The sequence below is a fragment of the Aedes albopictus genome, chromosome 1 (assembly GCF_035046485.1).
Source record: "Aedes albopictus strain Foshan chromosome 1, AalbF5, whole genome shotgun sequence".
NCBI lineage: Eukaryota > Metazoa > Arthropoda > Insecta > Diptera > Culicidae > Aedes > Aedes albopictus.
In genome coordinates this window covers 148,776,761-148,789,098 of record NC_085136.1, presented here as the reverse complement: position 1 = coordinate 148,789,098, position 12,338 = coordinate 148,776,761, and the positions used below count along the sequence as shown (strand labels likewise).

Below are 12,338 nucleotides of genomic sequence, written 5' to 3'. Positions count from 1 at the left end.
GGACATCCGATCCGCCATAGGTAGTACCTCGGCTACAGCACTAGGCTTCGCGACTCCGAATCACAGACACGACTGGTACGACGGCGAATGTGAACAGTTGAAAAACGAGAAGAATGCAGCATGGGCGAGAATGCTGCAACACCGTACGAGAGCGAATGAGGCACGTTACAAACAGGCGCGGAACAGGCAGATCTCAGTCTTCCGGATGAAGAAGCGCCAGCAGGAAGAACGAGATCGCGAAGCGATGGAAGAGCTGTACCGCGCTAAGGACACACGAAAGTTATACGAGAAGCTGATCCGCTCGCGCAGAGGCTTTGTGCCACAAGCCGACATGTGCCGAGATAATCACGGGAATATTCTCACGAGCGAGCGTGAGGTGGTCGAGAGGTGGCGGCAGCATTACGATGAGCACCTCAATGGCGACGTTGCAAGTACCGAAGGTGGCGTGGTAACCGATCTAGGAGTATGTGCACAGGACGAAAGACTTCCGGCCCCTGACCTTCAAGAGATTGAGGAGGAGGTTGGCCGGTTGAAAAACAACAAAGCCGCTGGAGCAGATCAACTACCAAGCGAGCTTCTAAAATACGGTGGAGAAGCACTGGTGAGAGCACTACACTGGGTCATTACCAAGATTTGGGAGGAGGAAGTATTACCGGAGGAATGGAAGGAAGGTATCGTGTGTCCCATCTACAAAAAGGGCGACAAGTTGGATTGCGGAAACTACCGCGCGATCACACTACTGAGCGCTGCCTACAAGATACTCTCCCAAATTTTATGCCGCCGTCTATCACCGATTGCAAGAGAGTTCGTGGGGCAATATCAGGCTGGATTCATAGGTGAACGCGCTACAACGGACCAGATGTTCGCCATCCGCCAGGTGTTGCAGAAATGCCGCGAATACAACGTGCCCACACATCACTTGTTCATCGATTTCAAATCGGCGTATGATACAATCGATCGAGATCAGCTATGGCAGATTATGCACGAATACGGATTCCCGGATAAACTGATACGGTTGATCAAGGCGACGATGGATCGAGTGATGTGCGTAGTTCGAGTATCAGGGACACTCTCGAGTCCCTTCGAATCTCGCAGAGGGTTACGGCAAGGTGATGGTCTTTCGTGCTTGCTGGTCAACATTGCTTTGGAGGGTGTAATAAGAAGAGCGGGAATAAACACGAGTGGGACGATTTTCACGAAGTCCGCTCAGCTGCTTGGTTTCGCCGATGATATTGATATTATTGCTCGTAAATTTGAGACGATGGCGGAAACGTACATCCGAGTAAAGAGGGAAGCCAGGCGAATCGGATTAGTCATTAATGTGTCGAAGACAAAGTACATGATGGTAAAGGGCTCCAGGGAGGAATCACCGCGCCCGCCACCCCGAATTCATATCGACGGTGATGAAATCGAGGCGATTGAAGAATTCGTGTACTTGGGCTCACTGGTGACCGACGACAACGACACCAGCAGAGAAATTCAGAGGCGCATTGTGGCAGGAAATCGTGCCTACTTTGGACTCCGCAGAACTCTACGATCGAATAAAGTTCGCCGTAACACGAAGTTAACCATCTACAAAACGCTGATTAGACCGGTCGTCCTCTATGGGCACGAAACATGGCCCCTACGTGCAGATGACCAACGCGCCCTTGGAGTTTTCGAACGGAAGGTGTTGCGTACCATCTACGGCGGAGTGCAGATGGAAGACGGGACTTGGAGAAGGCGAATGAACCACGAGCTGCATCAGCTGCTGAGAGAACCAACCATCGTCCATACCGCAAAAATCGGGAGGCTACGGTGGGCGGGTCACGTCATCAGGATGTCGGATAGCAACCCGACTAAAATGGTTCTCGAGAGTCATCCGACCGGTACAAGAAGACGTGGAGCGCAGCGAGCTAGGTGGGTCAACCAAGTGGAGGACGATCTGCGGACCCTACGCAGAGTGCGGAACTGGAGACAAACAGCCATGGACCGAGTGGAATGGAGGCGGCTACTATGTACAGCAGAGGCCACCCCGGCCTTAGCCTGACCGGTAAGGTAAGTAATAATCTGCTGAGATCCGTGAAGCTCTTGAAATCTCAAATGTCATTTAGAGACACTATGAGAATGTTCCTCCCAGGTCAGCCAAACTATCTGTGAGTTCAGAGCTTCAGGTCCACACTCATAATATCAGCTATGTCTGACATACTGAGTAACGTTTTATAATCAATAGCGGTGACTGGACCAACCTGAAGTCTTCTATATATTATTATGAACCTTTGGGATATTGAGGGTCGTGCAAACTATCCTGAAGTTTAGCTCTTGATAGTAACAGTAGTTATTCTCACAATGAACTTTAGACTATAATCTGTAATCCCCATGTCATGAGTCATTTCAAGATAGTTTTGAGATATTCCAGATCAACATCACTACTCCGGAGGCCATAGCTTCAGGTCTACACTTGTGATAATAGCTTTTGCCACTACGTTAAGGTGTTACAAAATCCACTGTACTTACCAAAGCAGTTAGAGAAACAATGCGCGTTGTTATATATTTTTGGGATATTATGGGCTCCTTACTGTTATGAAGGTTAGTTGATAAAAACACCCACTGTAACTTTCAGAAGACTTGCTGGACATGATAGTTTACAAACCGTAGCTTTTAATGAAAAAGTTACCGTTACACCCGCAGACTTAAGGATCTAAACTCAAGTATGGTTTGGATAACCTAGGATATCTCTACTGATCTGATATTGTCCATTTACCTTTCAGGAATCTTACTGGACATGATAGATTGCAAATCGTAGCTTTGTAAAATGAAAGAAGTTACCGTTACACCCACAGACCTTAGGATGTAAACCCAAGAATGCTGGCTATATTCGCATAGTGGACGTAAGTGCCATTGTAGTTTTCAACAATGATAAATGAGAAGTTTAAAACTTTTTTTTCACTTTGACATATAGCTAGTGATTAGATCTTGTGCTCTATTGAATAAAACTGGTAACAATTATGTACATGTGATAGATATTAGCTAGTGAATACTGACGTTGTCAATGGTGGTTACGTCAACTATTCGATCATGGGCAGAACAGTTTGGATGACCTAGGATATCTCGACTGATCTGATACTGTCTATTGAACTTTCAGAATACTGACTGGATATGATAGATTACAAGTCGTAGCTTTGTATAATGAAAGAAGTTACCGTTACACCCGCAGACTTTAGGATCTAAACTCAAGAACAGTTTGGATGACCTAGGATATTCCTACTGATCTGATATTGTCTATTTACCTTTCAGAAGACTTGCTGGACATAATAGATTACAAATCGCAGCTTTGTATAATGAAAGCAGTTACCGTTACACCCATAGACTTTAGGATCTAAACTCATGAACAGTTTGGATGACCTAGGATATCCCGACTGATCTGATATTGTCTATTGAACATTCATAAGATTTACTGGACATGATAGATTACAAATCATAGCTTTGTGTAAAGAAAGAAGTTACCGTTACACCGCAGACTTTAGGATCTAAACTCAAGATCAGTTTGGATGACCTAGGATATTTCGACTGATCTGATACTGGTTATTGAACTTTCAGCATACTGACTGGACATGATAGATTACAAATCGTAGCTTTGTATAATGAAAGAAGTTACCGTTACACCCGCAGACTTTAGGATCTAAATTCAAGAACAGTTTGGATGACCTAGGATATTCCTACTGATCTGATACTGTCTATTGAACTTACAGAAGACTTACTGGACATGATAGATTACAAATTGTAGCTTTGTGTAATGAAAGAAGAAGTTACCGTTAAACCCGCAGACTTTAGGATCTAAACTCAAGAACAGTTTGGATGACCTATGATATCTCGACTGATCTGATGCTGTCCATTGAACTTTCAGAAGACTTACTGGACATGATAGATTACAAATCGTAGCTTTATATAATGAAAGCAGTTACCGTTACACCCATAGACTTAAGGATCTAAATTCAAGGACAGTTTGGATGACCTAAGATATCCCAACTGATTTGATATTGTCTATTTATCTTTCAAAAGACTTGCTGGACATGATGTATAATGAAAGCTGTTACCGTTACACCCGTAGACTTTAGGATCTAAACTCAAGAACAGTTTCGATGACCTAGGATATCTCGACTGATCTGATACTGTCTATTGAATTTTCAGAGGACTTACTGGACATGATAGATTACAAATCGTAGCTTTGTATAATGAAAGTAGCTACTGTTACACCCATAGACTTAAGGATCAAAACTCAAGAATAGTTTGGATGACCTAGGATGTCCAGAAAAAAATATTCCGCATAATACTCTACCGTGTTTATACTATTGAATACCAAAACTACAGAAAAACGTAGAAAAAACTCCAGAATAACGCTTGGAAAAATTCCGGCTTCAAAGGGTTAACGTATAAATATATTCGGTAAAAAAAATTCTCAAATCTTATTTTAAAATTTAGTTTTTTTTAATCTGAATGTGGGGATATGAAGATACTGGTGTTCTTAACCTCCTTCGCCTTCAGTCTTACAACAACAATTCTGAAATTCTTTTTTTTTTGTACTGTTAGCCCAGATTAATTCTTGATTAGACATACTTTTTTCATTGTCATGAAGTACAATAATGAAATAAAACTATTATAAGACCTCGTTAAAAAAAAAAAACTAACGATTGATTTAACGAGCGCCAGATTTAACTGCGTTAACGTCGATCGAATTTTCAAACATTTTACTTAAAATTTAAATTGGTAAAACATATTTAACGCCGGTAATTAACGGTACACGGATTAACGAAAATGTGCTCACCTCTGAAAATCCTCTGAAACTTCCTGAAATGCCTCCGAAGCTCCCCTGAAGCCCCGTATCGAGAGATTCCTTCCGAAATTTCTCCAATCTTCGCTCTGAGATTCCTTCAAAATTTCGTTCTCACCGAGATTCTTTAAAAAATTACTTCAAAAACTCTTCCTGAGATTACTCCAAAAATTTCAGGATTCTTCTACGAGTTCCGGAATATCTCCAGAAATTACTTTTCATAAAAAAACATACACGTTTAATGCTTCCAGTGATGTATTCGCTCTTTGAAGGAAGCACGAGACTATACAACGGATTAGCATGCTACGCCCAGTGGCATAGCCGAAAACTGTTCCTGACAAATGCTGTGGGAATTGAACACATGCCCCTCAGCACGATGCGACTAAATGATTGGTGACACTAGACACACGGTCACGAAAAGCCACACGAAGCCACTCCCGAGCAGAGGAGAATATCAAATTAATAACTACGAAATAACATAACCTGTTTTTACATCTTGGTTTGTTATCATTATCTTATCAAGGCATAACTTCTCCATAACATCTTTTGTTGGGCATGCTTATTTTGTTATGAGCACGGTATTGGTATACGTTTATTAAATAACATTTAAATAATATGTTTTGTTGTAAAACAAATTTAGTATTATTGAACTATAGAGTGTGCATAAATATTAAATCATCAATACCACAACGATAACAAGTTTTGAAATCAAATCTACATCATAAGATTTACATTGTTTCCAGCATTCCGTGATAGGGAGCTTATGCATAATCTCCCATCTGTTCACCTTCCTCTTCTCTCTGGCCTTACATCCTAACTGATAGCATACCAGCTTCTCAGCTTAATGTTTTAGTGTTATAGATAGTAGAGTCAACATTGATCAGCGGAGTTAAGCGACCTGTATCCAAAAGAACATGATTTCACGATTCCAATAACGCCAACGAGCCATTTTACAAGATGTTTTCGACCAGTAGGTAAAATTCCAGGAAGAGTTTATTGAAAGGTTTATTAGAAAAATACCATAAACTTCAGACTAGTCTTCTGGGGAAATTCAACAAAATTGGGTTGATTATAGTGAAGAGAGGGGGCACTCTATCTCCCTCGTGGCATTTACCATACTTAAATTAAACATAAGGTACATTATTATATTTCATGTGTATTATAATCATAACTTATTTTGTTTTTTAATTATTATCGATAACATCCAAAGTTCAAAATTTGTTATTGAAATATTTTTATATTCATTATTATTAAGTTGTTATTGGAACCAACAAAACATGTTATTAAATTGGTCTTCCAGGAAAATTTTTTTGTTGTTTTGCCGCTTATGACAGACAAGTTTATAACATAATATATTATGTTAATAACATGAAAATAACTGATTCCATTGCTCAGTTATTTTGCCAAAATAATGCATTTTATTATGGAGTTGTTATTTCCTTCTGCTCGGGCTTCCCGTCAAGGAACTCTTGGATGAGTCCTGAAAGGAACCTCTGGAGAAATCCCAGAAAGAGCTCAAGGAATCTCAGAAGAACGGAGAAAACACTTAAGGAGTCCCAGAAGGAACTTGTTGAGGAACTCATTTAGGAATCCTTGAAGGAACTCCTGACCAATCTCAGACAAAAATCCTGCAGAAAGAACTCCTGAAGAAATCTCAAAAGGATGAATCCTCCAAATTTTAAAAACTGCCTTCCTCATTCTTCTCCAAAGAATTCCCTCAGCCTGTCAGAATACATCATTTGCCGTAGCATCGGTCACAGTCACATACGACCGGATGAGCATGAAATGAAACCCAAACTTGATACATCTCTTAGATGACACAGAAAAAAAAATGCATCAAGCTCGACGCATTCCGATACCCGCCGGACAACGGAAGCCCTACAAAAGGTTATCAACTTTCTTTCAATCACAGCTCCCAAGCAGCAGATATCGATGCTCCCGAAAAGTCACCACCTCCATAGCACACAACACTTCGTGTTATGAATGAACGGGTTGCCAGCATAAAAAACAACTGTTCCAACAGACTATCCATAGTCGCTTCGATTTTTTCAGCTGCATTTTTTTTTCTTTCACGACGGCTTCAAAGAGAATATCATGTTTCATGTTCTTGGCCTGCATAACTTCAACGGCTCGTTCCTTGTCTCATGTTCATTCTGGTGACTGATATACGCAAACCAGTCACAAGGAAAACGAACTACATTTTCCAAATTAACTTCTCGATACACCGTTGTCATCATCGTCTCAGAAGATGGTACTTAAAAGTTACAGCGCTGTTGTTGTTCTACTGTAGTTTGTTGATTCGTTTGACTTGAAATGACATAAGTAACATCTAGAAGAGAGTCAAACCGTCAAACGTTCGTTAACTGCATTCGGCGAGTTAGTTTTGTTGAATGTGTCATTCGCGAGCACAATTACTGACAGTTGTTCCGAGTAGGGGAACATGGTTCAAAATGCACTGGTGGGATGGTATGGCACAATCATTCCTGAATAAGAATACATATCACAACGCAAACGATGTTATGTAGGTATTAAATTAACGATGAATCAGGGAAAATCTAGTAATCCCTAAGGTGGCGTTACTACCCCGATCTCTCCTAATAATTGCTCCCTCTGTAATGCACCATTCATAAACCACGTAGACTTTTTTGGAGGAGGGGGGTCTGGCCAAAGTCTACGTCCCATACAAATTTCAAAATTTTCGTATGGACGAAAGTCTACGGGGAGGCGGGGTATGTCTGAGATGGCCGAAATATTATCGACGTAGTTTATAAACAGCTTCCAAACAAAAACTCACCCAATTCACCAGGATACTCCTGCTGCGCTTCTATGACCATCCGCTCGATCCACCACAAGTCGCCGGATCCCCCGGGACTGGGCGAGCTGTTTTCTGCATTGTTGTTGCCACCGGCGGGCGGTTCCAACATTTCTTCGTCCTTGTAGATATCCCACTCGATGGTAGCCGTCGGCGTCGCGTTGGCCTCGTTGTTGCTGCTCGGGGGAATAGTGGCCGTCGGTCCACCGCTGGGCAAATGCATTCGGAATGACGTTTTCGGGGCAATTTTGAAGGCTTTTTTGATTCACACTCGCGTAACAAAGCACAAGCACTTAGCGATCACACCGAAGCAGCGAGACAATAAAGCTTATTACTCACTCACAGGAGACTTGGCGCGAATCGGCCAAAGCGAATAATAATAACCGCGCAGAATAATAACTATTCACTCGTTTTCTCTTCCTCAACCTTCAGCGCACTTCTTAGCACGAGATATTTGCACATTCGATTGGATGATATTAGTCACTGACGGGTTCGCCGCGTACCAGTTCTTCACCGTCGAATCAATTACGTGTGCCACCGAATCGTAACCTATCAACCGCTAGGCCAATTTCACCCGGGATCTGAAACCAGAAAAAAGGGTTATAAGTTATTAATTACTGCCGGTTTAGAGGATGTAGACACTGTCTATTTTACTACCTCTCTAATCGATATTATTTGTTTAGAGTTGATGTTTTTATTTATGTGGGTGGATGAGAGACCGCCACCGCAGAAGGGTGGTGTGAAACCGAGCTATGCATGTTTGGGGAGAACCTCCAGTAAACTGTTTCCGGTCCGGACTGACTGTTTGCCAACCTGGTTTATGGAAGCAAACAGGGGAGTGCGAGAGGCATGATGTGTGTAGCAAAACCCACAAAGTATACAGTAAACTAATATTATTGCCCACGTCACTGGCCAACCAGATGACTTTGTTTGTGGGTAAATGGGTTTAGGTCGAAGGCTAAGCCCTACTAATGTGCAATAACCATTGATTTGGTATAATACAAGTATTTTGTAGAAAATACATATTAATTATTTCACCAACAATGCAGTTTGATGACAGATTTCGCTGCAGTTGAGTCATATATGAAAATATGAATTTCACATTTGTTGTATAGACTGAACCCATTCATGTGAATCACTGTATGCCACACTTTGTGAGTTAGGAAATATTATTTGAATGACATGAATATATGTACTTCTTCACCTTTGAATACGTGAATTCTTAACTAAATATAGTTGTTTAAATCATGATGTTTTGATTCCCGAACTCTTGTAATGTGTACGGTTGATCTTCCCTTCCAGAATGCAAATTGGTTACTCGAAACCCATCTTCACCCTCGGAGAGCCTCAACAGTTTGTTGAGGATGATGCTCTCCAGAACCTCCCCCACTGTGTCAAGCAAAATGGCAAAAAGAACCCGTCGGAAATGTCGACGGGTCTCCAGTGGTTCCTTGCCTTTGGCAATAGTACCAGGCTCAGCCACATAAAAAGCTCTGGAAAGACTCCCTCGTCCTGGCGTTTCAGCTTTGCTGATCTTAGCATTCCGACAGCCTCAGCAATAGCTTCTTTAAATACCAAGTTCAGAACTCCGTCTAGACCTGTGGCCTATGTGATGTTTCAGTCCTGAGCACCCATGGTGGTGCAGAGGGCCGCATTGCAAGATCTCCATCCTGGGCGATTGTCAGCCATTGCCTTGACCTGTGACCAGGTCAAATTTCTGTCGACTTGCTTTATTTCCTTATTGAGGCTGCGCCACCATGAGCCTTCAGGTCTGCCTCTGCTGCAATGTCCTGCTGGGTTCCATTCTCACGCTTGCTTGCAGACTTTGTTTCCGCCCCGGGTAGAATGTGCCCGACCCACCTCCACTTTCGCTCCCGAATTTCCGTCGCTATCGGCTTTTGATGATATTATATTATATTATATAGCTCCACGTTGGAAATCCAATTATATACCGCAGACATCTACTGATGAAGACCTGCAGCCACTGAGTGTTCTACCCTGATACACACCAGGTTTTACTGGTTTTTCAGTTAGGTCCCCCTATTTGGGCACCTTCACTAATGCCGTTTTTCTTTATTAACCTGGGTTGGAACTGGATTGGCGGAAAATGTGTAAACAAACAACGTCAAACAAACTTTAGTACAAGCGAAACCAAAATCGGGTTGGGGTTGAGCATAAAACGCCTTGCATCCAGTCGGCCGAAAATGTCGCGATTCCCATATGTTGCAGAATAATAGATGCAGCAGTTGTGCGGATACTACGGGGTCAGCTTTGAGCATTTCAGCTGATATAAAATCGTCCTGGGGCCCTGTTCGATTTCATGCTGCGGATGGCTGTTTCTATCTCCTGTATTGATGGAGCTTCGGTGTTGACACTGGAAATGCGTCGAACCCTTGGCGAATCATGCTGAGGTGTTGGTGACGAGGCCGAGTTTTCCAAAGTGCTCGAGGCAGCGTTTCAACTGGTCAGCCAAGTCGGTCAGTAACTGTCCAGACGTGTCCTTCACGGGCATCATATCATTCATCTTAGTTCCACAAAGACGACGTGAAACATCGTATAGGGAACGGATGTTGCCGATGTTAGCGGCTTTCTCGCCTTTGTCGGCTAGGGAGTGCGCCCACGCTCTTTTGTCCCGGCTACATGAGCGTTTTACTTCCTTCTCGAGAGCCGAATAGCGCTGACGGGGTACGGCTTTGGCTCCTCGTGTTTACGCTCGCTCTGTCGCGGCCTACCTGGGGCCTATACCTACGCTAAATGATTTTTCAATCCCTGCAAGTTGCTCTTCGGTGACCCTTCACCAGTGTCGGATTTAGGGGGGGCCAGGGACCCGGGCCCCCACATTTTAGGGTCCCCCACAAAATTCCACTTCACGAAAAAAATGTGAAGCGAGATAAAAAAAAAGAAGTGCAAGAAATTTCCCTTGATTTGAATTTTGTCATAAGAACATCGAATTACTGTCTACTGGCTAGATTTATGTGATATGCTGTGATCAGTAAATCAAATTTCAACCATTGCGCAACAATAATGACAATGTCGTAACTTGCATTTGTTGCGACATTCTACTCTATGCGACGTAAGTTTGTCCCAACCCAACTTGAACAGAATAGGATAAAGATGTTTATTATCTGTTACCAGTTGGGATAAAATGAGTAATCGCCGCGCTTTCTTTGTTGCTTGTTTTGTGCCACTTTTGTCTAAAAATTATCTTCTCTGGTTGTGATTATTTTGAGTAAGACTGTAAATATTTGCCTCAAAAATGTATTAACATTTATTTTTGTTGTGCATTTGCTTAAGAAAAATCACGGGATATCTTGAAAAAAATCTTCAACTAAATACTATAGGAACTCCGAGCCTCTATACATAACAGAGTTATAAAGTTCCTGCTAAATTTGTTTGTTTTTTTTCTGTCTACAGTTTTTGAAAACATTTTGAAGAATTTTCTACAAAGTTCTTGAAAGAATCAAAGGATTTTTTTTCCAAATTTAGAAGTGTTTTTGGAACTCTTGTGTTTGATTTTACTTAGACAGCTTACGACTCACTTAAATCGGAGAACACCAAATCTGTTGGATCATTTTTTAAATGAAATCCAGCATGAATTTAAGGCAGATTATTGTGTTTCAGTCCAAACTTTTTGAGTAGAGAGATTTGCTCACTGAAATGAGGATAAATCCATGGTGAACTCCGGACGAAATGAATTAAGAAAATTTGAGTAGAAATTTGTGGAGAAAATGGCTAAAACTAGTCTGGGGTTTCTGTTTAAAATTTTAAAAAAATTAAATAGAAAATTTTATTGAAGATTGAGTGAAAAATTCCTTCCAGAACTTATCATAAACTTCCTCCAAAATTTCTTTAGCATTTTTTATTAGAATATTCTCTTTGATACTAGACCAGAGTAATATGCCGCCAAAATCTTCCCTAACAGTCACATTAGAACAAGTTTTTGTTAAGTGTTCTCTATTTATGGTGATCGACCAGCAAGTTCTTCAGAGATTACAACCGAAATCCAATATAAATTTTCTTTGGATTTCGCAAAAACGACACTATCGATTACGCTACAAATACTAGAAATTTCTTGAACATTTCAGCTATAATTTTTTGTAGTTTCTCTATGAAATCTGGCTTAAATTTCGACTAAATCTAGAATCCAATGCGACGAATGCACCCTTGAAAAGATTTGTTTACTTTATATAATTATCATTGCTTTCGCGCTAGCATTTTAGGTCTGTTATAAATAATTCAGTGGATATTGACATTTTTCCTAGTTCTGCTTATTGCTATAGATTCATAATCTTCCACAACTAAATTAATACCTTAATTAACATATTTGCAAGAAAGATTAATATTTTATAGTTTTTTTTTTCATGTCATATGGGCAAAATTTATCTTTTTTATAAAGGGCCTCCACAACGCTGTGGCCCCGGACCCTCACATTTGTAAATCCGGTCCTGCCCTTCACTTACCACAAGCCCCAGTCCCTAGCTCTTCTGCATAAGGAGGCATAAAACCCGGATCATGACGCAGAAAGAGCCCCTTGGTGATCCTCTCCAGCACCTCTGGATACTGCTCTGTAGGAGCCATTACACCTCTTGTTTTTTTTTTCTCTTAACCGTGGGGAGTAGAGAATTCTGCACAACAGATACAATGAGAGTATATTACAGGTGGGGAAGAAGAAGAGATGGCTATGTATTAGTAAGCAAAGAAAAATGTAAACACAAA

General features: G+C 41.4%; 1 protein-coding gene across 1 annotated transcript in view; it reads right to left on the bottom strand.

Annotated features, from left to right (window-relative positions):
* LOC109421880 (protein lozenge) overlaps nucleotides 1-12,338 on the bottom strand; it is a 131,107-nt gene that overhangs the window by 103,382 nt on the left and 15,387 nt on the right. The window contains exon 2 of the mRNA XM_029861755.2: nucleotides 7,605-8,203. Within this exon, the coding sequence (XP_029717615.2) occupies nucleotides 7,605-7,845 (241 nt within the window). The 5' untranslated portion in view covers nucleotides 7,846-8,203. The remainder of the gene's footprint in view (nucleotides 1-7,604; nucleotides 8,204-12,338) is intronic.